Source organism: Carcharodon carcharias, chromosome 15 (assembly GCF_017639515.1).
Source record: "Carcharodon carcharias isolate sCarCar2 chromosome 15, sCarCar2.pri, whole genome shotgun sequence".
Classification (NCBI taxonomy): domain Eukaryota; kingdom Metazoa; phylum Chordata; class Chondrichthyes; order Lamniformes; family Lamnidae; genus Carcharodon; species Carcharodon carcharias.
This window is the reverse complement of record NC_054481.1, coordinates 128,353,611-128,380,613: the sequence shown is the minus strand read 5'-3', so window position 1 is coordinate 128,380,613 and position 27,003 is coordinate 128,353,611. Positions and strand designations below refer to the sequence as shown.

General features: G+C 46.7%; 2 protein-coding genes across 2 annotated transcripts in view; both read left to right on the top strand.

Annotated features, from left to right (window-relative positions):
* Positions 1-27,003, top strand: part of casz1 (castor zinc finger 1) — a 383,715-nt gene that overhangs the window by 245,679 nt on the left and 111,033 nt on the right. The window contains exon 5 of the mRNA XM_041206599.1: positions 20,886-21,434. Within this exon, the coding sequence (XP_041062533.1) occupies positions 20,930-21,434 (505 nt within the window). The 5' untranslated portion in view covers positions 20,886-20,929. The remainder of the gene's footprint in view (positions 1-20,885; positions 21,435-27,003) is intronic.
* On the top strand, positions 4,014-9,422 carry LOC121288476 (early nodulin-75-like). The gene is made up of 3 exons (XM_041207017.1): positions 4,014-4,096; positions 7,106-8,530; positions 9,353-9,422. Exons 1-3 carry the CDS (start codon positions 4,014-4,016, stop codon positions 9,420-9,422), a joined length of 1,578 nt encoding a protein of 525 aa, XP_041062951.1.

Genomic DNA, 27,003 nt, shown 5'->3' with positions numbered 1-27,003 from the left:
GGATGTGGTCTGTGCCCCTTTTATTCCTGAAAAGTGATCACAATACAAATCTGGTTCTAGCTCCGAGAGAGCAGTAGATCTCATTAGATTGAACTTAACAATCAGTGAAAGAGTAAAAAAAATTTTAAATTAAAATGTTATCATATTGTCAAGTTTAGCTGATTCCTGAGGTATGATTTCTGGTCAATGATCAGAAATTGAAAACCTGCTTTGACTTTTCCATCCCAGTTAACTGTAAACTCCTGATAACTGGGTTTTTTTACCCCAATTACACATTTCACCATTTTATTGCCTTAATTACTTACAGTCATGTTCTACATGGCTGCTTTTCATCAAAATGCAATGTTAAGATAACAATATAACATCGTTCTTATTTTATATAAATCATCTCCCTGCAGTTAACAATATATCAGCAAGATTATTTTTTAAATCAAGCAGCTAGGTAACCCTTTGAGTACTGGGTATGCTCCCCAGCTTTTTCCATGTGGCATCTTTCAGCTGTATTCTCCCAAGTGACACCCCCAACCCCAGGACTGACCCTAGCCCCCCAATCCCCCCACCCCACACCCGCCTAGACAGAGAGGACAGACCATTCAGCTCGGAGGAAGGGCTTCTCCCTCACCATCCTACCACATTTGAGACATGCTTCCCAAAAGGATTAAACCAAGAGAGGAAAATCCAGAACAGAAAAGCTGGGCGAGGCTGGTCAACTGCAGGAGGTTTACTCATGGCTGACCAATCCCTGTAAATAGTGACCACTTTGCTCCCTCTGCTTCACTCCCCCTCTTTTCCGTGGCGGTGGGGGGGGGGGGGGGGGGGGTAGTGGAAGGGGACATATCTGGGACCCTAACCGTGGTCCATCTTGAGTCCAGGAGGCATTGCCTCCCAATACCATCCTTTCCGAGCTTGGTATCACCACCCCACAGTGCGCCCCAGTGTGAGTGGACAATCACTGGAATACAAAGCACAACCACAATGTACAAAACTCACGGGGGCACCCCTTAGGTTAGAGGGTCTTCCCTATAATGTGACTGGGGAGCTGGAGCAGTGCAGGCGGCTGCTTCTGGCTGTCACAGAGGGAAGGTCAGCCCGATAAATGTAAAGATTTGCTGCGGGGAGATCTACGCCTTGGTTTCGGGTCACCCGACTTACACCCTCCATGACTGAATCTTCAATGCAGATTTTGTCCTGCAGCTTTTTTAAGTAGATACACAGTTTGGGCAGCCAGCAGCCCTTTAATTGCTGCTGCCCAGCAATGATGTCCCAGCTTCCAGTCCCTGTGCTGGGCTCCTATGTTCTATGTACTGTGAACACCCCATAAATATTCAAATGGGCATCTTTGACTCCTTTGGAGTTCAGGGGCAGGTTTATTCCAGCCGGCGAGCGGAGGTGTAAAAAGACATGGTGATACGTCGGGCATGTGTCCTGATTTCACCCCGCGTCAATTAGATTTTCAGTTCGGTGGCTGTGCACCCGCCAAACTGTCAACGGACTACTAGGGCCATTAAAAAACTAATGGATGGACCTGCCCGTTGGGAGCACTGGCGGGCTTTGGAAAAAGCACAAAAACCTCATCCATGGGCGGGATGAGGTTTCATGTAGGTTTTTAAAATTTTAACAAGCGTTTCAGTAAAAGTGGTGGACACGCCCCAACTCATGTGACATGGCAGGGACATTTTTTTATTACCTGAAATTCAGGGAGCCGATCTCCCTGAGGCTGCACTTAGCCTCGGGGGATGAGTGTGCTCTTTCATGCGCATGCACAAAAGAGTGCACTCCTGCCTGAGGGAATCCCTCCACCCCACCACCCCCCCCACCACCGCCCTCCCCGCCCCCTCCCCACCCCACCCCCATCCCAGCCCGCATAGCACTTCTTGGCTGACATCACGCTGGGCTGGCCTTGATTGGCCCGCCCACGCAAAATGGCGATGCACCCCCGACTGGAGGCCCCACCTGCTCACACACTCCCCCCCCCTCACCCAGACAGGGGGAAAATGTTGGCCCAGGAGTGGAAAGGTTGGCTAGCTTCCCTCCCCCTGCCTCACTACGCTGCCCCACCCTAATCCCTCACCTCAAACTGCAAGGTCTTTTTAAGAAGACTTGCATCCCCAAAGCACTATGCAGCCAACGACGTGCTTTTGACATGTAGTCACTGTTGTCGTGTCGGAGACGCGGCAGCCAGTTTACGCACAGCAAGCTCCCATGAACAGGAATGTGATGATGCTCAGATAGTCTGTTTCAGTGATGTCGAATGAAGGAGAAATACTGGACAACACACTGGCAATAACTCCCCTGCTTTTCCTCATAGTGGCTCCATGGGATCTTCTACATTCTCCCTTTGGGAGCGACTGCACACTGCATTTGCTGGTTTGCTGCTTTATCCGGCTTTGCCAGCCTGAGGTCGGTCTAAGCCACTGTAACCTGTCCTTGCTCCAGCCTGGGAACAAGTGCTTAGGGAAAAAGAACAATAACCGAGCCCTCGGCAGATCATAAACTCCCGCCAAGTTAAATATTCCTGACAAGGTAGTGCCAGAGGGGGAAGGGTTTGCTCAGTCAGCTGGTTCTGGCTGTGCTGGTGGTTCACGGTAGCTCATGGAGCAGGAGTTCAGACAGGTCTATGCTCAAGCAAAGCCTGAAGTTCTTTTGCTTCCTGTTATATTCACTAAGTGGGTTATTTTAGAGCAATAAGAGGCGACCTTTCCTCAAAGGTAGTGTGTCTGAAATCAGTTTGGCTTTCATTGTCACGGTAACCTGGCATCATTTCCTGTAGTGATTGCTAGTTGTTTAATGCATCAATGTTCCTTGATAACAATATTCTTTTCCTGTTTTCAGTGTAACCAGAAGCCAGATTGATGACTGAATTGTGGGTTAGATGTTAACATGCAGGAGAGGTGATTTATAGGTTACTTAGTGTAAGTGAAGCCAAGCAAACTCAAACAAAAGGCAAATCATTTAAACAGAACTTAAAATGGACCTTTTTTTTTGCCCTTGGACCAATAAGGCTATTTGCATATCCAGCCAGGAAATCGGTGAACCATGTAATATTTATCTTCTTTTGTTTATGGCATTAATTTTGCAGGGTTTTTTTTTCAGAATTAGTCCGAGGTTGAGCATCCCATTTCTGGGGTGCACTCCTTTAGTTTCTGGGGTTTTGGGGTATTCAGTTTTTTATAATTCACAAAGCAGCAATTTTTCAGGGGAATAGACTCAAAGGGCTGAATGGCCTTCTCCTGTTCCTGTTCTCCTATTCTCCTCAAAGCCTTTGTAGGCTTTGAAGATTTACATTGGATTAAAGGTATTCTATTTCAAACAATCACAATGTTATCCCTGAGATCACAACATTTGCTCAAGGATGAAATTCCAAATTGGTTCAATGCAGGAGGGGACTTGTGGGAGTACAGTGCCCCATCAAATCTCTAAGGAACATTCAAAGTTCCCCACAGGTACAGAGAAGTATGCTGAAGTACAATGTTGCGTAGGTGGTAGTTCTTGAGCTACGAGACAGCATATAAGGAGGACCATCCAATACCTGCATGCTCAATTTTTCCCCAATTTTATTGGCTGCAACCAATTATCAATAAACCAGTAGTCTGACAGCCGTGTCAGCTTGGTCCCTGGAATCAGAGGGCGGTGAGGTTAAAGGCCTTAACAGACCTGAGTGCATAATCTAGGCGGAGACTCTGAAGTGGTACCGAGGGAGTGCCACATTGTCTCAGGTGCCACCTTTCAGATGAGTTGCCGAGCCGAGGGTGCTTTTGCTTGCCCAGGTGGATGTCAGAGATCAGAGGAGGGCAGGACTTTCTCCTGATGTCCTGACCGACCTCTCTCAACCAGCACTAACCAAAGACAGATTATTTGTTCATTTGCTGTTTGTTGGATCTCACTGTGTGGCAATCGAATGCTTAAATAACAACAGCGGCTAACTCGTTGGCTGTAGAGTGCTTTGCGATGTCTCAGGGATGTGATAAGGAGCTGTATAAATGGCTGCTCCTTTTAAAAAAAAAGCTATTGGGATGCAACACGACAACAGTTGGAACGCCAATGTATGTCATGATGGCATGGTGCCCAAAATTACCTTGATCTATGCCATGTCTTGGTAGGGTACTTCTGAGCAAGAGCAAAGAAGTTTGAGGCAAGAGTCCTCATCTGGAAATCACCTAACCACATTTGGAGATGGGATTATCTGAGGCCTGGGAGTAAATTTTCTGGCTGCTGTGTCACTCACAAGGTCAGGTGAGGAAAAAAGTGGAGGCAGAGGAAATGATTTGAGAAAGAAGGGGTTGACATGTCCGCACAGCTTTCAGCCTTCATAGGCAGGCCTCACGGCCCAAACAGATTGTCTAACCTTCAGGGATCGCACAGACTTCAATCTCCTGTCAGGAACCCGGCTGCCTAAGAAGTTTGGGCCACAATGTCGCCATTTCAGGCAAAATCTTCATGGCGCAAATGAATAAAGACAATGACCGTGTCAGAAGTGGGACTAGATATTGTTTTTACCCGTGGGTGTGTGAAGCTGAACGGCTGGAATAGTTGCAATTTGTATCTTCAGCCCAGGATTGAGCTTTTTATCTGTCATGTCTTCTCATTTCTATTGATTGAGGTCTTTTGTTTCTATGGGAACAGCCTATGGGATGGCTAATTCTTCCAGTCCTTCTCACCAATACCATTGCCCCTCACTGGGCCTGAGCGTAACTGTCTTGTAAACCCTGCAAGTCCATCCTCCCTGATGAGACCTGACACTAATAAGGCGAAACCAGTCCGTGCCTCCGACATTAGGGTCTGTGCTTCAGAAAGAGCTGCGTCCGTTGTTTTTTTTTTGTTGTTGGCCTGTACGGTGTGTAAATTAAACCTGGCAGGGGACAGAGAAAAATCTTCTCGATTTTCCCCTCTGGCACCGGGATGCGGAGTATGTGTTTAAAGTACGTCACATACTGTGCGAAGATGTTTGACACAACTGATTGTTATTAGGTGAGGGGAGGGGAAGTACACTCCAAGCCTGAGAAGTCTCAATCCAACCATCTGTGTATTGTTACAATACAGACACTCCGTCCCCTCTTCAAAGCCACCTTGGCTATTCCAACTGTGGTGTTTGCAGTGTGGAAGAGTCCTTCAGTCTGTAAACCAGGCAGCAGCTCTCTCTCTCTCTCTCTCTCTGTCTCGCTCTCGTGCAATGCTCCACACATGAAAGTTTGTATTTTAATTGTGTGTTTGTGGCATTCCATTTCAGGCAGATTCTTTTACAGATGATCAGTGATAATGCTCAGGGAGTTTCTCATTCAGAAAATTCTCTTGAGTGGTTTGGAAAAATAATAATTCCCCGCAGCGCAAAAAAAAAATATTTAATCAATAAGGTTTATGAATTTTCCCTTGTACAAATCGTTAGACACACATAGCCTGGAGAACAGATGGTGTGTTAACAGAAGTTTTCCTATTTAAGGCACATGTCTGCCAGTTTTAAGAGTTTCAGCTCAATTCTATGCTGTGAACATGACCATGTGCTGTCTGAAACTCCACAGATATTGAAATAGATTGTTTCCCCCTCTTTATTTCTGTCTCAGCCTGGGTTCAGTTGGAAGTATTGTTATCTCTGAGTCGGAAGGGGGGGGGAGTCCTGAGATTTGTGCGTAAAGATCTCGGCTGACGCGCCAGGGCAACGCTGAGAGTGTGGCTGCACAGTCAGCGCCACGGTCCTTCAGATCCATGTTAAACCGAGGGACCATCCACCTGTTCCGATAGTCCGGGTAGAGTTAGGTCCCATGTCGCCAAGCAGAGAAGATCAGTGAGTTCTCTCCACCTCCTCAAAGCCCATTGCTGAGGGAGATTTTCTCTGTGCAACAGTTAGCAAAGTTGTAAACCAATTTACTCAATCCTGGCCGACCCTGACCGCACCCCTCCCCCTCCTACTCTGGGGTCATCCAAAACTCTAGCCCCTGTCCTAACGCACACCAACTCCAAATCCCCTATCCTCCCCCCCACCTCCCCACAACCCCCGTGCTCATTGATCTATTCTGGCTCCCTGGTCAAACAAAATGTTGATTTTAAAATTCTCATCCTAGTTTTCAAATCCCTTCATGGCCTTGCCCCCTCCCTATCTCTGTGATGTCAACCCTACAAGCTCCCTGAGACCTCTCCGCTCCTCTAACTCTGGTCTCTTAAGCATCCCTGGTTTTAATTGCTCCACCATTGGTGGCCATTCCTTCGGCTACTTGACCTTTGGCATTCGCTCCCACAATCTCTCTGCCTCTCTGTCATGCTTTTTCCTCCGCTAAGACCATCCTTAAAACCTGTCTCTTTGACCAAACTTTGGCCATCCACCCTAATATCTCTTTCTGTGGCCAGGTGAACAACTTAGCTTTAGAACAATCTCGTGAGGCGCTTTAGAATATTTTTATAATATTAAGGGCACCATATAAACATTAGGTTCTTTTTGTTGGATCTTGCTTTGTGCGGACTGGGAGATGTGATTGGCTGCTCAGCGTTCAGTGTGGTTCCAAATAATGGTACCTGAAGAGCGATGGGGTGCGTGTGGGTTGGGGGGTGGTCTATCCAGCAGAGCATCAGCACTGACCCTCCCCCACCAAAGGGGGAAAGCCTCCTTCAACCTCCTTCACTTACCTGGACCGACTGGGCTCTGTGACGGAGCTGCCCCAATATCTTCCGACCTCTGTTCCCCCCCAACCCCCCACCCCTGTTCCAAACAGGGAACCTCTCCAAAAACGCGAGCAGACTGCCAACTCCACATGGGCTGGAGCCTTGGGGTGTGAACATAGGGTGTAGATTCACTCCAGCCGCCAAGGTGCTGGCCGATGGAAACAGTCCGCTGCAAATCAATGCCGGCCGTCTATGACACAGGCATGCGGCTCTGGGCCAAGAGCTGGCGTTAAACGCTAAACTGGGGGTGGGGGTGGACTGTCCACATGGGGCCTCTGCCACCCAGCACCTGGGAACATTCAGTATTGATGAGAGAGAGAGTTCAAATGTGCCTCGAGCTGCTAAAAGGCCCAAGTGTGTCACTGACACCAGGTAAGGGGGAGAGTACAGACATCAACACGCACGCAGAAAAGATGAGTTGATTCAAAAGTTACACCTGGACAAAAATTCACAGCTGTAAAATTCCAGCTGCTTCACCGAGACCGAGCCCCCTCACCGAGCCCCCTCACCGAGCCCCCTCACCGACCCCCTCACCGAGCCCCCTCACCGAGCCCCCTCACCGAGCCCCCTCACTGAGACCGAGCGCCCTCACCGAGCCCCCTCACCGAGCCCCCTCACCGAACCCCCTCACCGAGCCCCCTCACCGAGCCCCCTCACCGAGCCCCCTCACCGAGCCCCCTCACCCGAGCCCCCTCACCGACCCCCTCACCGACCCCCTCACCAACCCCCTCACCGAGCCCCTCACCGAGACCGAGCCCCCTCACCGACCCCCTCACCGACCCCCTCACCGAGCCCCTCACCGAGACCGAGCCCCCTCACCGAGCCCCCTCACCGAGCCCCCTCACCGACCCCCTCACCGAGCCCCCTCACCGAGCCCCCTCACCGAGCCCCCTCACCGAGACCGAGCCCCCTCACCGAGCCCCCTCACCGAGCCCCCTCACCGAACCCCCTCACCGAGCCCCCTCACCGAGCCCCCTCACCGAGCCCCCTCACCCGAGCCCCCTCACCGACCCCCTCACCGACCCCCTCACCAACCCCCTCACCGAGCCCCTCACCGAGACCGAGCCCCCTCACCGACCCCCTCACCGACCCCCTCACCAACCCCCTCACCGACCCCCTCACCGAGCCCCCTCACCGAGCCCCCTCACCGACCCCCTCACCAACCCCCTCACCGACCCCCTCACCGAGCCCCCTCACCGAGCCCCCTCACCGACCCCCTCACCGAGACCCCTCACCGACCCCCTCACCAACCCCCTCACCGAGCCCCCTCACCGAGCCCGACCCCCTCACCGAGCCCCCTCACCGAGACCGAGCCCCCTCACCGAGCCCCCTCACCGACCCCCTCACCGAGACCGCCCCCTCACCGAGACCGAGCCCCCTCACCGAGCCCCCTCACCGAGCCCGACCCCCTCACCGAGCCCCCTCACCGAGCCCCCTCACCGACCCCCTCACCGAGACCGAGCCCCCTCACCGAGACCGAGCCCCCTCACCGAGCCCCCTCACCGAGCCCCCTCACCGAGCCCGACCCCCTCACCGAGCCCCCTCACCGAGCCCCCTCACCGAGCTCCCTCACCGAGCCCGACCCCCTCACCGAGCCCGACCCCCTCACCGAGCCCCCTCACCGAGCCCCCTCACCGAGCCCCCTCACCGAGCCCGACCCCCTCACCGAGCCCTCTCACCGAGCCCGACCCCCTCACCGAGCCCCGTCACCGAGCCCGACCCCCTCACCGAGCCCCCTCACCGAGCCCCCTCACCGAGCCCCCTCACCGACCCCCCTCACCGAGCCCCCTCACCGAGCCCGACCCCCTCACCGACCCCCCTCACCGAGCCCGACCCCCTCACCGAGCCCCCTCACCGACCCCCCTCACCGAGCCTGGTGGTATGTTTGTTGGGGGGAGGTGCAGGGATAGTCAATTTAACCAAACTAACCGAGTCGGGTGCCCACGGGTTTTACTGGAGAGTAAAATCGAGTAACGTGCAAAAACCTCTAAAACCCCATCCGGTTCCGGACAGGCGCATTTCGCTAAAATCACCACCAGGTCTTAATTTCCAGTGAATCCCACCCTCCATTTTATAATGTGAAGGTTGAACTTCTGGACTTACTGTGACGCACGGCAACCTCTGGTATAACCACAATGTTTAGATGGTACAAGCTCTGCGAATGAGCTTGGTTTCCGGACCTGAGGGTTTCTGAGGGTCAGAGGTCAGACTCCCCAGTGTCCAGGGCTCCGCTAAGAAGTCTCAGGTGAATCCTTGACAAATCCCAGCTCTTGGCTTCTCGCTCGCCTCAGTCTGGAGCGGTTCATTGGGTGTGGGGGGGGTGGGGGGGTGGGGGCGGTGGGGAGGGTGGGGGTTGGGGGGGGCGCGGGGAAACAGGCTGGATGTTGGAAAAAAGAGTCAGAAACGCCTCGATGAGGATTAAGTAGGGAGCAGGGCTGTAAATAAAGTGGTCGGTAGTTAGGAGTTTTACCGGCGGTGCAAAGCTGCACATTGTGGGTCAATACGTGCTGCTCTAATGCAATAAGTGTGTGTAATTCCCCTGCTGTGTTTAACCTCTGAAGGACATTTTTGTAGTTTAAAAAAAAACCTCAAGCAAACAAGGTTGCTGTCTATCAGCTTCTGCAGCCAGTGCTGTGTCTCAAACCACTCCATGTGATCCAACGCCTGTTTCAGCTCCGAATTGATAAGCTTCCCCCATTAGGAAGAGGCCGAGAATCAGTTTAAGAGCTGAGAAGGGCGAGGGACACCGAGATTTCGCAAGCCGGCGCTAACAGGCCCGTGCCTGGCACTCTTGCCCGTGGAGTGCGTCTTCAACAACCCCCCCCCCACCCCCGTGACAGGATTTCTCGCAGGGACCCTTAGAGCCTGAGGTGGTGGAACCTCCCTCCTTCTCCTACTCTCCCAGCCCCCTCCCCCATTACCCACCCACCCAACCCCTGCCCCCGTCACCCACCACCCACCCCTCTCCCGCACAGCACAAGGAAGGTCAAGGGAAAGACCGAGTGATGTCCTCAAGGTCACAGGGCTGCAGAGCAAAAGCAATTAAAAATGCATTTAATCTAATAATAAAACACATCCAGCCCAGTCTCAGCTCACACACACACACACACAAAAGAGATTCTTTTTTTTATTTTTGGTCTCTTCTTCTTATTAAACCAAGAGTTAGTGGTGTTTTTAATCAGCCGTTTTACACACGGGCCTGCGGTTGGAAATTAAAATGAAAAGCGTCTAGAGTTGCCCCGGTTATAGCGCATGGGTGGGAGCCCCTCTGCTGCCAGGGTATCTGGGCAGGAGGGCAGGAGGGTGAAAGATCTTGACCGTGGGCATTCCTTCCCAACCGGCCGACGCAACAGGTCAGCAGCTTGTGATTCCTGCCCCCCCGGCTCTCCCACCCCAAACCCCCCACCCCCCACCCCCAACACCCCCCTCAGCCCCTCCGGCCTTCTGAGACAGAGAGGAGGGCTGTCCCCGGTTCAAATCGTCCAATCAGAAGGATTCAACCAGGAGGCTCCGACCCAGGCCGCACAAGGAAAGGAAGGCTTTCCATTTATATAGCGCCTTTCACAACCTGTCCCAAACTCCCCGCTGCCAATGAAGTGCTTTGTTTGAGGCGTGGTGAGTGTAGGAAATGCAGCAGCCAATTTGTGCACAGCAAGCTCCCACAAACAGCAGTGTGGTAACGACCAGATAACCTGTTGGTTTTTTGTGATGTTGATTGAGGGATAAACATTGGCCAGGAGATTGGGGAGAACTCACCACCCCCCCCCCCCCAACCCGACCCACCCACCGTTCTTCTTCGAAATGGCGCCATTGGATCTTTTACATCCACTTGAGAGAGCTGTCATCTGAAAGACAGCACTTGCAATAGTGCAGCACTCCCTCAGTACTGTCGAGTCAAGTCTGTAGAGTGGGTCTTGAACCCATAATCTTCTGACCAGGAGTGAGAATGCTACTTGCAGTGGTTGAGGTTGGAATGAATTTGTAGTTCTCTGGGTTATCAAGTCCGTCGCTGTCCCACTACAGGTGGTGTCTTAACCATGTTATGGGAGACCGTTGGGGGGGGCGGATTTTTAACCCTTTATAGCTATACTATTCAAATGTGCACACAGTCGAGACCCAAAAGCACGTTTATCAGAAATTTTTAAAGTTCTTGAGTCTTCACCAGCACATCTGTTTGTGTAAAGTAGAAAGTCAATCTGCTATTAAATGTGTCCAAACAGCAAAGCAGCTCACAATAAGAAATGAAATGCAAGCGAATAATTTGACTGAAGTTAAAAAGAAAGCAGCATGCTGAGGGACGGAGTGCCCTCAAGGGCAAAGGGCAGAGGTCAAGTGGCCCTTTATGGAAGAGTGACGAGGTGCTGGCAGAGGTGTCCAGCAGATTATCTGTCTGCTGTCCTGGATCGCTGATGGGGAATGACAGATAGGAAGACAGGAGGGACGAGTAAGATCAGAAAAGGAAGGAAAACATCCAGGTTTCAGCTCCAACATTCTCCCTGTTCACTCGTGTGCCTGTTAGGCTGTCACTTTTAAAGCCAATCAGATGTTAACAATAGAAGTAGTTCTAAATAAGAAATAAGTACAAGTTAATCATTTGACTGAAGTACAGAACTCAGTAAGCTGAGGAAACGACTTCCAAATACTTGAAGGAAAGGAAAATTGGCAGGGATAGAGGGCAAAAGCGGGGGAGTCAGACTAACTGGACACAGACTCGATAGGCTGAATGGCCTCCTTCAACACTCCTATTCTATGATTCCATGTCAGCTGCTATCATTGTGAGTCGTGTTTTGGTGGCTTTTACCCAGATACCAGTGGACAGGGAAAGCAGGGGAAAAGAATAGCAGCGAACTGAAATATTTGCTAATCTTTCAGAAATTCTGACTTAGACTGTTCCAGGGCCGGATGCCAACAAGTAGCCAATGCCCTGGCAATACCAGGCTCAGGTTGTAGTCATTCACATGGCACAGCCTCCCACTCATTTTAATAGAAGGTTGTGAAGATGAGCTGCTAATGATTTCTCCTGTTGAATTGCACTGAAGTCTCTAGAGTACATATAATAAAACCCAGCCAGTTAAACACACGTTGACTTTTAATGAGCTCCACTTTCCATCGAAGTGAACAGGAAGTCAAGGCTTGTCACTTGCCCTGTCCTGGGACTGCACTCCCTTCTTGGTGCCTGTTTCAAACATGGGAGCCCTCTTCACATGTGCATGCAAGGCGCCGATTCGACTGGCTCAAAATGATCAGTCCTCAAGGTGAGAAGCTTTTAATTAGATGATCGGATCTGTTGGTGCACAAAAGGAAGAGGAAATACTGGGAATTAATGCAAATATCTTAATCAGGGTTAGCGACACTAATATAGAGTCACATGAGTGGAGCCCAGATCCAATAATTTCCACACCAGGTAGGAGATATCTCCATCAAACACATGAGCTGAGATTATTACAGGAATACTGAGCCAAACACCTCGAATCTTAACTCCTAGCTCAGAACTTACACGGTCTGAAGCTGCTCCACCCTGTCCTGATCGAACTGTCTTTGTACCTCTTTTCAGGCTGCACTTTACTGTTGGAAAAACACCCTGGAAACTTGCTAGTTTTGTAGACTGTATACAACATCCCGCTTGTCACTTACCTCGTTTCTTCGAAGATGGTTGCCGGGGCTTCACTAACACGGTGTTTAACTCAGCCAAATCGTTTGGCAGGTGAACAGAGTTCTGAAGAAGCATAGCAATTGAGGCCATAGGCAGTTGGTGAGGCATTGAAGAACTTTAGATAATTGTCAAGGTGTTGAGAACCCTCAGGTAGATAAAGATGAGGTTGAAGGACTATGAGCAGGAGCTTAAGAATCACAGAGGTAAAGGACTAAAATTAGATAGGTTTATTTTTACTGGAGAACATACAGTAGAACTCAATCAGTACAAACATATGTAGCAGGAGTAGGCCATTTGGCCCCTCAAACCTGCTCTGCCACTCAATAAGATCATGGGGCTTCAACTCCACATTCCTGCCTACCCCAATAACCTATGAGTCTTTATCTTTTGTCTTTTCCTGTGTCTTTTGAGAGTTGTCTTTGTCTCGCAGAAGCTGCATGTACAAGGTAAGTGAGGTAAGGGGCCTGATAATACGATTGTGAGCATTCATTTCATCAACCAGTGGGGTTTGAGTTTTACCCTATGCCTTAGCTACCTTCTGAGTCACAGAAGAAAGACTCACATTTATATGGTGCTTTTCACAACATAGGAACATAGGTCTCAGGAGCAGGAGGTGATGATTTGGCCCTTTGAGCCTGCTCCACTATTCGATAAGATCGTGACTGAAATGGTTGTGTCTCAACTCCACTCTCCTGTCTGCTCCCCCATAGCTTTCGACTCCTGTGTCGCTCAAAAATTTGTCTAACTCTGCCTTGAATAAATTCGATGACCCAGCCTCCACTGCTTTCTGGGGAAGAGAATTCCACAGACTAACGACCCTCTGAGAGAAAAACTTTCTCTTCATCTCCATCTCAAACTGTGTCCCCTAGTTCTAGTCTTCCCCACAAGAGGAAACATCCTCCTGGTATCCACCCTGTCAAGTCCCCTCAGGATCTTATATGTTTCAATAAGATCACCTCTCAATTCTTCTAAAATCCAATGTGTATAGGCCTAATCTGTCCAACCTTTCCTCATGGATAAGCCCTTCATCCCAGGAATGAGTCGACTGAACCTGCTCTGAACTGCTTCTAATGCAATTGTAATCCTTTTTCAAAAAAGGAGACCAAGACTGTACACAGTACTCCAGATGTGGTAAGCCAATGAAGTATTTTTGAAGTGTCGTCACTATTGTACTGTATACGTGGCAACCATTTTGCACTCAGTCAACTCCCACAAACAACAGTGTGATAATGACCAGACAATCTGTTAACTTGCAATGTGAATTCAGGGATAAATATTGGCCAGGACATTGGGGATGACTCCCCTGCTCTTCTTTGAGGTAGGGCTAGAACCATAGATCCATAGAACACTACAGCACAGAAAACAGGCCATTCGGTCCTTCTAGTCTGTGCCGAAATATTATTCGCTAATCCCATTGACCTGCACCCAGTCCATAACCCTCCAGACCTTTCCCATCCACGTATCTATCCAAGTTATTCTTAAAACTTAAGAGTGAGCCCGCATCTACCACGTCAGATGGCAGCTCGTTCCACACTCTCACCAATCTCTGAGTGAAGAAGTGCCCCTTAATGTTCCCCCTAAACCTTTCCCCTTTCACCCTAAAGCCATGTTCTCTCGTGTTTATTTCTCCTAATCTAAGTGGAAAGAGCCTACTCACATTTATTCTGTCTACACCCCTCATAATTTTGTAAACTTCTATCAAATCTCCCCTCATCCTTCTACGCTCCAAGGAATAAAGTCCTAACCTGTTTAATCTTTCCCTGTAACGCAACTCCTTAAGACCCGGCAACATCCTAGTAAATCTTCTCTGCACTCTTTCAATTTTACTGATATCCTTCCTGTAGTTAGGCGACCAGAACTGCACATAATACTCCAAAGTTGGCCTCATCAATGTCTTATACAAACTCACCATAACATCCCAGCTCCTATACTCAATACTTTGATCAGCTATTGGCTCTTTTACAACCAACTGAGAGAGCAAGCAAGGCCTCAGTTTAACATCGCATCCAGAAATCAGGACTGCCAACAGTGCAGCATTCCTCAGTACTGCACTGGAGTGTTAGCCTTGATTTTTGTGCTGGGGTGGAGCTTGAACCCACAACCCTCTGGCTCAGAGGCAAAAGCATGCTACCGATTGAGCAGCGGCTTCCTACCCTGCTGTCATTGGTTGGTAAGATGTAACCAGTGGCAAGCCACAGGGATCACTGCTGGGCCTTAGATTTTTACAATTTATATAAATCACTTGGATGAAGGGACCAATGGTATCGTGGCTAAGTTTGCTGATGACACAAAGATAGGTAGGAAAGTAAGAAGTGAAAAGGACATAGAGAGACCACATAGATAGGTTAAGCGAGCGGGCAACGATCTGGCAAATGGAGAAGAATGTGGGAAAATGTGAAATTGTCCATTTTGGCAGGAAAAATAAAAAAAAGTTTATTATCTAAATGGTGAGAGATTGCAGAGCGCTGAGATTCAGAGGGTCCTAGACCATGAATCACAAAAGGCAGGTACAGCAGGTAACCAAGAAAGCCAATAGGAAGTTATTGTTTATTGGGAGGGGAATTGAATACAAAAGCAGGGAGGTTATGCTTCAAGCTGTACAGGGTGTTAGCGAGTCCACGTCTGGATTGCTGTGTGCGGTATTGGTCTCCTTAGTTAAGGAAGGATGTAAAAGTTGATCGGGTGTAAAATAGCGTGTGATGACGCTGGGCGAGCATCTCGACATCATCGTGCACTTGCGCAATATTTTGCTCGGCGTTTGCGTGCAACACACAGCAACGCACCCATCGACAATTAAGAGGCCTATTAAGGCCATTACGGTAGCAATTGACAATGGTTGGTTGGGGGTGGGGGGTGGGGGGGCGGGGGTGGGGGGTGGGGGGGTGGTGGTGGTGGTGGTGGGGGGGAAGCTGCATTTTTGAGGAAACCTCATCCAAGGGCAGGATGAGGTTTCCGTGATTAATTTAAAAAAAAATTAAAATACTTTGAAAATAGTTTTCGTCGTCCATATGTTGAGGTGTCCCATTCTGACAATGTGGATGCTTTTTCCCCGAATTTAAGTTCTGTTTTTAATTGATTTGAAACTCTTCGGCTCCCTGAGGCAGCTCACCCTTCTCCTGCCCCCAACCCGGCAGCGCTGAGTCTCTCAGCCCGCGCTTTGGGCTGGCTGGCCAACATGAAATTGCAGTCAACGGTCCGGTCCCCCGCCGCTCCCAGACCCACCAATCACAGCAGCCCGCCAACCTGAAAATCCTGGGCTAAGACCCTGAGGCGTCTTGACAAGGTGGATGTGGAGGGGCTGTTTCCTCTTGTGGGAGAATCTAGAACTAGGGGGTCACTGTTTAAAAATAAGGGGTCACCCATTTAAAACAGAGATGAGGAGAAATGTTTTCTCTCAGAGGATCATGGCCTCTGGACCTCTCTTCCTCAAAACATGGTGGAGGCAGAGTCTTTGAATATTTTTAAGGCAGAGGTGGATAGATGATTGATAAGCAAGGGTTGAAAGGTTATAGGGGGTAGGTGGGAGTGTGGAGTTGAGGTTATAATCAGTGCTGCTATGATCTTATTGAATGGTGGAGCAAGCTCGAAGGGCTGAGTGGCCTTACCCTGCTTCTAATTCGTAAGTACGTATCCTGTGTGTAAAGTATTAGCAACACCTCGCCAACTGTGCATTAAGGCCCAGGTGAAATGGATGCTGAAAAAGTTGTGAAGTCTTCAATTCTGGGTGGCCTCCCCTTCTACAGACAGCTGCTGTTAACGTCCCCTGCTACTTTTCTCTTGTCCTTAATAAGCCTACTCACCCAAGGGTGGGATTTGGTGTTAGCTGCCAATCTAGTGAAGTGTCCCTCAACAATTAGTGTCTGCTTCAACTAAGGATGTGAATTCAAAGAGTTGCTGATCAGGAATCTTAAAAGGTATAGACAAGGTTAAGCATAACTCCACCTTAACTAACCTTCACTAACATGTACTTGACCTCTGCTAACCTCATGAGCATACTTTAGGAGATCTACTGGTCTATATTCCATGTGCATCCATGTGTATACATCAATAATATATATGTCTTGTATATAGCACGGACTTCCTGAATGGGTTACACTTACTTCCGGTAACACTTCCCCTGTCACACTCTCCCCAACAAACTTTCTCCATAACACCCCAATTGTAAAACAAACCCCATACCCCCCACCCATTCATGTGCAAAGACATGTTTCATATCTCGAATCCTAGGCTTTATGAGCAGACAATATCCAAATTATTCGACTGGCATTTTCCTTCTTGTAATATCAGAGCAATGCCCTTCACAACTGATGAAAGCCTAGCCGCTTCCTCTGTAATCTTTTTTTGACTTTTACACCCTTTTTTTCCCCTTCAGTTTTCATTCCTTATATTAGATAACATGAATAATGCACAGTTGGTCACCATAATAGGCCTGTCAGTGCATGGAGGAGACAGACCTGGATATATGGTCCTCCTTGCTCCTGAAATAAAAGTCAGATTACCTTAGCAACCGAGTATTATCGTCTATATATTCTGTTTTTTTTCAATTTCCTGCAGAATGCCTATTAAATGAGTGTTTATGAATGTATATAAATAGGCAGGAACCAGACTGCAAATGAAAGAAAAGCTTCTTGAAGCCATTTCCTACAAAGGAAATCAGTAGTTAGAATTTGAAATACTGTGCATTGTAAACAGACATGACCTTCTCTGTTACACCCAGGTGACCTCAATCTTCCTTCTAAGGCTTCTGTGAAAATACTTCAAAATTTATGTCTTCCACTTCCTCACAATTTTTTTTCCAGATGATTTTTCCAAATGACTGTCCTGGTGACTATGACCCTCCTGCCTTAACATGACGGTCCAAGAAATTGCAACATTTAATGAATCAATTGTTTATGCAGCGCCTCTTCATTTGGAACAGATTCAGGAATAACTGAAGATAAAACTCAAATAAATATAACGCAACCCCTCACTGGAAGATTCTGATATCCCACAACCTCGGTTGTAAAATGGATTGTTCCAGCTCCTTCAGTAATAGAGAAACCATATAAAACAATCTCTTTGTACAACAAGTGGGGAAAAATTTCCATTAAGTTCCCATTAAAATACGTCATAATCTCGAACGTAATTGGAAAGCCAAAGCACAGTAAATCCACAAACATGTTTAGTCTTTATATAAAGAGAATGCTATATGGTGTAACCTATGATATAAAGGTTATTAAACCTTTGTGAATGACCTTCTAATTCATAAAGAACTTTAATAACAGTACTTTTGCATATTGAAACCATTCTGATCTTTTATGCAACATGTTTATCACAAAACTGGTTTTGTTTTTGAAGTGAAGGATGTTAGTTCTGGGAAATGGAACACAGTTTCATTCCAGGCAGTCGGTGTCAGCAGTAAGCATGGCCAGACCAGGGGTGAGGTGCAGAATAAAGTTCTGTCTAGTCTGCCTAACAACGCACCTTCAGCCGTACACCCTGGCATTGTTATTCCTTTTTATTCATTCATGGAATGTAGGTGTTGTTGGCAAGTACAGCATTTGTTGCCCATCCCTAATTGCCCTCAAAAAGATGGTGGTGAGACGCCATCTTGAACCATTGCAGTCCATCTGGCGAAGGCACACCCACAGTGCTGTTAGGAAGGGAGTTCCAGGATTTTGACCCAGCGACAGTGAAGGAAAAGCAATGTAGTTCCAAATCAGGATGGTGTGTGCATTGGAGGGGAACTTGCAGGTGGTGGTGCTCCCATATGTCCACTGCCCTAGTACTTCCAGGTGAAAGAGGTTGTGGATTTGGAAAGTACTGTCGAAGGAGCCTTGGTGAGTTGCTGCACTGTATCTTCTCACACCACTCACCCTTGTTGATTCTTGAAGTGAGATGACCAATCACTGCCAAACTGACAAACGTACTGGGGCACACGGTCACTCGAAGATGGTCAATCTTACCTTTTACATCAACCTCAGAACCAACAGGACAGAGGCAACTTTCAATCATTAGTCTGACTTCGATTTGAATGCATGCTGAAGAGCTAATGTGTTAACACAGGACGCCAAAGTTTTATTTTCTCTCCCCTAACCAAAGAGTTTCCTGTGTTGATAGTCAGCTGTTGGAATTCTATTTAAAAACATTTTAGCCTTAAGTTCATTTTTGCCATTCCTCTGATTTGGTATAGTCATCATTTCCCATCATGCACTTGCTCCAGGACTTCTCCGTCTCACTTGTCCTTGGAAAAGTCATCGTCTAAAATTTGTTTCGTTCTCTGTGATGATGTCCATGACATGACCTTCAGGCCTGACTCAACTTTTTTGCCATTCCATTCAAATAAATATCCATGGATATTCAGGTAATTAGCCATAGTCCACAAAGGACCATTGGCGTCCCTCTCCATTAGAGACAGTAGATTATGTAAGTTTGAGAGGCAGCACTCCACAACAGGCATGGGGCAAGGTGAGGAGGTGGACCTCCATAAGCCCTTACAACTGTTACAGGGATAATCTGAAGATGGTTAGGAAGGACTGTTTGTTCTGGGTTATCAATAGTTAATGTTGTTTTGCAGAACCAATACTAAGCAGTTGTATTTTCCAACAGCTGCTTTTATTTCATTTCATAATTTTAAAAAAAAACTTGTTGTCTCTGCCTATGAACTAACCTTACTCAAATGTGTTAAATGCTTGGTTAACTGCTTGTGGCTGTTTGTCAACGTGAGTGGGTGCTCACACACGTTCTGTAGCTTGGAGTTCACAGTTGTTAATTATAGCTAGATTATTTTAGCAAAAGATTATCGGTTTCAGTTTATTTTTGCTTATTCGCACGGGGAGTTCAGAACAAGACGCAAAAAAAAAAAAACAATAGCATGGCCCTGCACTGGGAGGTCCAGACTGACCCCTGTACCCAGCGGCTATTGTGAAGTCCCTGAGCAGGCTCCATTCTCACACATGCCACGTTAAGAATATTATGTTGGGTTATTGATGGAATAGCATCAGAGCAGAACTCAATTCCAATTGTGGTTTTGTGTATCAATATTTGCAGCAGAATGAAGCAGTTGGATGTTGATTTAAATGGGCTTGGAGGATGTGCACCAGCTAAGCAAAATAAAGCCTCCCCCACATCCCAGGTTATGTTGGACGGTGTTTACAAACACTAGCGTTGCATCATTTAGCACTGTCGTTTGAATATTTTAAGATGCAGGGAATGTGGATTCCAATCAAAGCAGCCATTTTGTACCACAGAAAATCGGCCAATCCAGTAGCATTGTTTAAACAAAGGGCCATTCCTTTGCTTCTTTCTCCATTTCGTTTTTTCTACTTCTCTTAGTAGCTGTGGTTTTTATCCTTCAAATCTTGTCCCACTGAAAAGCAACAGCAGCTTGCATCTACATAGCGCCTTTGACATAGTAAAACGTCCCACGGCACCATAATCAGGCAAAAAATGTACACTGAGTCAGGGAAGGAGACATTAGGACAGGTGACTAAAATCCTGGTCAAAGATGCAGGTATTAAGGTCATCATGAAGGGATGGTGGAGAGGTTTAAACAGGAAAATGGACGAGATCTGCCGTTACAAATAAAGACATTGGAGGCAAACCGCTTTTTCAGAGCTAGAAGGTGGGAACCGATAAATTATCAAATTCTAAGTCAACTTGCACCAATCTTAGCTCTCACCTAGAAAGTGGCTTAAAAGCTTCAGGAATCTGAATCTAGGTCACTTTGGGAATAAATAAAATGATTAAGTCTGCAATACTGCCAATGTAACAGGCCTTACGAACACTTACCCATTGGTGCCACACTAAATACAAATCGGTTTGCTTCTACATTACTTCATGTGGAAACATCTTTGCATGTGTGTGTGTGTGTGTGTGTGTGTGTGTGTGTGTGTGTGTGTGTGTGTGTGTGTGTGTGAAGCTCACATATACAAAAATGTCATTGCACAAACAGCCAGGGCTATTTACTCCCTATATTGCTGCTGGTCCGAAGGCTGAATGTGGCTGTCTCCACAAGGCAGGTGATGCCACAGTGTCTTTTCCACCTGAAGCAGCTGAACTGGCCAGAAAAATAAAAAGATAGCACCCAAATGCACAACATGTCATTGTTCCCTTTCCCAGCTCTTTTCCCAGCTCTGCACACATAGGGTCAAAACAGGAATTATAACAACTGTATGTGTGATAGACTTGAATATTGATGAATAGAAGTCGGTAGTCAAGTTATTAGAGCACTGCCTATATTGTACTCTCATTTGTTCAATTTTCTATGATATCAATAGATCATTTCATCCATCGTAATGATGCCCTTTAGTCAAACTCTGTATTTCCATATCTTGCAGATGTTTATTTATATCATTGTGACTTAATGATCTTGCTCTGACAGGTTTCTTTTGTGCGATTTACTTTAATCTTAATCAAAACTGCATATTGCAAAGCTCCAGTGGTAATTAATGTTGGTGTTTCCCATTCCCATTTTTACATATCCCTTTGGTAAATATAAAACTGTTGTTTGCTGTTCATTTGTTCAGCATTGTGAATATTTATAACGTTTTTTTCCCCCTCTCTTTTCTTCATCTTCTCCTGACGGCTGCTTGACTCAAAGTTGAATGAAATTTATGCACTGAAGAGACCTCAGGAAATTTCAAGATGGCTGCCAAGAGAAAAGGTGGCCTGAAGCTTAACGCTATCTGTGCCAAGCTGAGTCGGCAGGTTGTCTACGACTACGGGGCAGAGCAGGCCGAGCCAGACCATAAACTTCAAGAGAACGACAGTGCTGACGGGCTGCGCCATGGCGACCAGGAAGGGGACGCTGACTATCCCGACGGACTCCAGGACATCCAGAAGCTGGAGGAGGACAAGAAAAGGCGGGAAGCGATAGAAAAATGGGTGAATGGGGAATACACGGATGAACACGGGGACCGTGGTGAAGAAAGGGTAATAAAGGCTGGTGACGGGGAGTACGTCCCCCCTGAAGGGGTGTACATGGTGCAGCCCAAAGGTTGTAGTGATGAGGAGGACAATGATGGAGCTCAAGGATCACTCGATGGCAGTTGCATGGATGACAGAGATTCAGAGGAAGTGGGACCGAAAGAAGAAGGCTACAATTCTTCCAGTGAGGCCAGTATGAGACAAGCAAGTATTACTTCTTCAGGTGAGCCACACTTGCCCCTAATTGATAAATATACTTTCAATTCTAGCTCTTATGACTGTTTTGGAAACATTTTTTCTATGAGGGGGCATTTAGCCTTACTTGCTAGTTGAAAACAGTAAGAAAAATCCCGGTTGTACACTTAAAAAAAAACCCCACATTAAATATATCTCCTGTTGTTATTGTGAGAAGTATTACTTCTTCAGTTCTGACAGGAAATATAATCAAAACTGAGGCTAAAAGTGACAGTTCAGAATGAGATAAGCAAGATGCTTCTTTAAGAAGGATGTAAGAGTTTAAGGGATTAAAAACTGCACCCAGAATTATTTGCTCATTTTTAGTAGAACTTGTTCCGCACACAAAGCCTATTTTTCCCAAATGAATTTTGGCGTGCTTTTTTTCTACCGTTGTGGTGTTCTTGCATGTGGCGTGCATGGCCGTGTGTGCTTTCAGTAATTATATGTTAAGTGGTCCATCCCAGAGACTTACGTAAGGCCTTGTGTGTTTTGAGCTCTTTTGGATCTATCAGTGAGGTAATGATTGTGATGAAACCACAATAGCACCCTATGCACAGGTCCCCAAGCCCTGACTCTTGCTTACCCAAGTATGGTGTGTCAATACAGGGAAGGAGTGCACATTCCACCTTCGACAAATGGAAAATATTGTGATGGATCTTTCAGTAGTTTGGAATGGAGACTCGCGACATGGTGATAGGTTTCTGCATTTACTACACATTCTGCTGACCAACAAAATAAACCCAACGAGGTGTTGATACTAATAGGCATTTATGCTCCATCTTTCCCCTCAAAGATTCAGACATGAAAGCCTAATTATCAAAACTATAATTAGCCCTGCTGGTTCACATCTCCTGATGTCGGATTTCCTTCTGAATGTCAAATCTCACAACAATTAGGAATCACATCAGAACAAAAACGATGTGCAAATTGAGCGTGCGGCTCAGTGATGGACTTTCTTTGAAAGGACAAATTCTTTCTCAGCCAGCGTTTAAATAACAATAGGAGGTGCGAGTCACACAAGCCGAATTCCGATTGTTTGCCATTTGCATTGCTTCAAATATAGCCAAGGTCTGGGCTGCCTTTCATGGAGGAATTTGCAGACTTTAAGTGCAAAGATTAGGGTACTTCATTTAACGCTCTCCAGTGACACTTTCTCTTGAACTGGCTTCTGATATAGAAATATGGAATTATCTGAAACCCAGGACACTAAAGGCAGGGGATGACATCATTGGGAAGAAATATGATAAGGTCAATACATTTTTACACTATTTTTAAAGTAAGATTATCTGACACTCTGTCAGAACAAATTATTCTTGCTGAATTCAAGCCATATGAGGGCCATAAGTCTTGCATACCTCATGCTCCCTCGACCTGTATTCCTAGGCCCAGTGCACCATGAGTAGCGCTTCAGTTATTTTGGAAAACTATTTGCTCCACACATTTGGCAATGTGGGCATCTGAGGTTTTATGCAATGCCATATTTAGATGATAAACAAGACACACTCAAAAATGTAAGTAGTTTTCCTAGGCATCGCTTTCCACATTACGCCTGCAGAAGAGGAAAAAAAATGTTCTTTTCTGTTTCATTACCCCTCCCATTTTAAAATGTTCTCCTTCTGTGAAGGGTCCGAACCTGTTGACTGCAATGCCTCACACTTAATTTGAGTGGAGGAAGTTAACTTCCCAGCCTTCTCGCTCTCCGTGAGGCATCTCACTTAACAAAAGGTGCACTTAGGAATTTGGGAGGGGGTTGGGCTGTGCGGGATCATTCCGCTGATTTATTGAAACACTGGGAAAATCATGTGCAGCACGTGTCCAAATTTCCAGAGGTCACTTTTGGTGGGTGAGGCTCCCCATTGAACAAGCCAAGCTGGGGAGTCAGCCCGGGGATTGAAAGTACTTTCCTTCTACACCCCTCAACACAATGTCCAGACCTGTTGTTTGATAATTGGGATGTTCCTTGATGCATAATGCCAGTGCCAATGGTGCAAGCAGTATTTATTCCGAGTCAGCCATTGTGAGATTCCTCCCATCACCCTACCAGAACTGTGCTAAACATTTGAGACACTTTATGAAGGTTACAGGAGATGAGTTTGAACTTTGCACTCCTCTGTACAGTTGACAAAGCTTCATAAACCTTCTGGAATCAGTTCAACCATGCCAGCTAGCAATGGGTAATAAAGGCCATTGTTTATATGTGAGATTTTAACTTATAGGGAACTTGATCTGAGAACAGATTGAACATTATGAAACTTGGTGAGAATCACCATGCCCAGATCTTGTGTCCACAATTTACAGGAAAAGGACTAGCATTTAAAAATTTGGGGCCAGTAATAATTTTCTTGGTAGGCCCAATTTCATTGTGACCTCCCACCTGCAGCTCAGTTTCTAAGAGGTGGAGTCACCTGTCTTGGTACCAGAAAAGGGAACTGAGCTCTGTCCATCATCTTGGATTTCTGTACAATATCCTTGACCCAACAACTGATCTGTTTGGCTCCCCCTGTTCCAAACCAGAGCCACACAATCATAGCACTGTGAAACACTAGAAGTCTCTGAGCCGCTATCATAGCTTCCATCCTGTGCTTTTATTAGTCATTCTTACAGTCAGTTGTAAATCTACAGACCTTGTTTAGGAAGTAAGATGAGTAGTTGGGAAATTGAATTTAATCCCACTACAAACACTAGGAACATAGGAGCACTAGGAGGCCATTCAGTCCCTCCAACCTGTTCCTCCAATCAATTAGATCATGGCTGTTCTGGGTCTTAACTTCATCTACTTGCCTTGGTCACATATATGATAACTGGATCCCAAGCCAGATGGTGAAATGTGAAACTAGATGCAAATCCATTACTTGATAATAGATTTATTTACAGAATGCAGCATTACATAATTCTGCCTCCACCACCAACAGTGCCCCGGCAGTCACCCTTTTTCATGCTCTCAGTACTCAATTAAGCAATGCCATTCACCCTAATCCAACAAAAAATGAATAATCTCAGTTTTGAAATTTTTAATTGACCCAAAACCTCAAGAGCTTTTTGGGTGAGAGAGTTCCAGGCTTCCACTATCCTTTGTGTGAAGGACCTTCTACCCATTTAATGTTGCTAAGTTTCTCATGTTTAGTAATTCTATGAATGATCTAGACCAACAGCTATAATTTTACATTGAGGTGGTTAAGACAGAAAACTGCTTCAAGGGAAAGGTAGAATAGTGTTTATGTTACTAGACTAGTAGTCCAGAGGAGTGGACTAATAATCTGAAGACATGAGTTTAAATCTTACCATGGTAGCTTGAAATTTAAATTCAGTTATTCAAATAAATCTGGAATGAAAAGTTGGCTTTAGTTATGGTGACCAGGAAACTTACGGAATTGTTCTAAAAACCCATTTGGCTCACAACGATCCTTTCAGGAAGGAAGTCTGCTATCCTTACCCAGTCCGGCCTAAAAGTGACTCCAGATCCACAGCAATGTGGTTCACCCTGAACTTCCCTCTGAAGTGGCCTAGCAAGTCACTCAGTTGTATCGGAATGGGCAATAAATGCTGGCCTTGCCAGTGATGCCCACATTCTCTAGAGTTTAGGAGAATGAGAGGTGATCTCTTTGAAGCGTACAAAATTCTGACAGGGCTCGACAGGGTAGATGCAGGAAGGATGCTTCCTCTGGCTGGAGGCTGTAGAACCAGGGGGCACAGTCTCAGGTTAAGAGGTAGGCCCATTTAGGACCGAGATGAGGAGGAATTTCTTCAGCCAGAGCGTGGTGAATCTTTGGAATTTTCTACCCCAGAGTCATTGAGGTTAGCGGATTTCTAGATACCAATGACATTAAGGGATATGGGGATAGTGCGGGAAGGTGGTATTGAGGTAGCAGTTCAACCATGATCTAGTTAAATGGCGGGGCAGGCTCAGGGAACAATATGGCCCACTCCTGTTCCTATGTTTCTATCCTGTGAATTAAATTTTAAAAACTGGGGGGGTTAGGGGGCTGGGGTGGAGTGTATTGTTGCCCGGTCTCCTTTGTATGTGAGTTTGGCATTGAGCTGCGATAGGTTTTCATGGTCTGTATGTTTAATGGAGTCACAAAACCACTTGGCCTGGCTTGACAAACAACTGGAGTTACAACTTTTCCCCACGAAGTTCTCCTCGAGTGCCTAACCCTCACCATCAGAGTAGAGAGTACAGCACCTGATATTGACCGCACCTTGAGGGAACATTTAAACTCTCAAGACAGAAGCTCTTGTATCTAAATGAAAGCTAGTTTGAATGTTGTTGATGGATGTGCGAAATTTTCCAGATGACAGTATAACCGTGTTGTGAACTGCACTGATTTGAAGTTGTGAGTTAGATTCCCGGGGTTTCATTGAGAATGCTCCCTTGCCAGAATGGAGCTTTACTCACAGAGCATTGATCAGAAAACTGAAGGCTCACCCTTTAATTAAACTGTTCAAAAATACTATGATGGACTGTGACGGTTATCAGCTTTGATAACTCTTTTCTTCCCCACCTTCTTTGTTCCTCTCTACAAGCCAAAACGCTCAGGTTTTCAAAATTCCTGACATTCAAATCTTACGCAGATCTTGCAAAACAGTTTCGCCAAACATCACATTTGCCAGCAAGAGTTTGGTGAATCGGACCAGTTTACCAGTTTCCTGGTTGTTGCGTAAGGTGCTTTATTGAATCAGAATTCTCTTCCAGTTATCCCCTGACTTTCTCTTCTTAATTGCCTGTCCTGAAGGTGGCAATTCTGAATTGCAGTGACTAAGAGCTCTCTACTTCCTTCCAAGTTACTATTCCTCTTGCTAAAAGTTGGCAATAGGCACCAGTGGGCAAATCAAGGACAACAGCCTCCCTGATTGTGCCCTTGCTCAATCTTCACATGCCTTGCACTCCCTGGTGACTTGGGGCAGGAGCCCTGACCAGTTTTCCACCTCCCTCGCTTGGAGTTGCTAAAGTAAATGATTCAGCCTCTTTGCTACCACCTCCCACCCCCTAGATCAGTGTTGATTAGGTTTTGTTTTTACCATTGATTAGGAACTTACCTGGTTACTGTGGCTCAGATCTCACTTACCCACTAAAGCAAGGAAAAAATGATGCATCACTTCTTTAAGATCCCCTATCGCCTCTTTCTTAAGCAAATGAAGGGAAATTTGCTGTTACAAATTGTAACCCCTTCAACGAGTAGTAAACTCACAAAATTGCCTTCAAAGCTGGGTTGACAGCTCTCCAGAATTAGAGACTTAAGACTAATGACATAGACACTGTTTCCAGAGGGAAAGACTTGTATTTATATAACACCTTTCATGACCACTAGGCACCGTTCACAGCCAGTGAAGTACTTTTGAAGTGTGGTTACTGTGGTAATGGAGGAAACTCAGCAATCAATTTGCACACAGCAAGCTCCCACAAACAGCAATGTGATAATGACCAGATCATCTGTTTTTGTGATGTTGATTGAGGGATAAATGATGGCCAGAGTGGTCGGTCAGTTCAGTTGGCTTTGCGGCTGGTGTGTGATGCAGAGTGATGCCAGCAGCGCGGTTTCAATTCCCATACCAGC

Excerpts from the sequence above, each read along its gene's own strand:
- LOC121288476 (XM_041207017.1), top strand. The coding sequence starts at position 4,014 with ATGCAACACGACAACAGTTGGAACGCCAATGTATGTCATGATGGCATG. Across the intron at positions 4,097-7,105 it reads TTGATCTATGCCATGTCTTG|CTGTAAAATTCCAGCTGCTT; the intron begins GTAGGGTACTTC and ends AAAAATTCACAG. Across the intron at positions 8,531-9,352 it reads CCCCCTCACCGAGCCTGGTG|GAAGAGGCCGAGAATCAGTT; the intron begins GTATGTTTGTTG and ends TTCCCCCATTAG.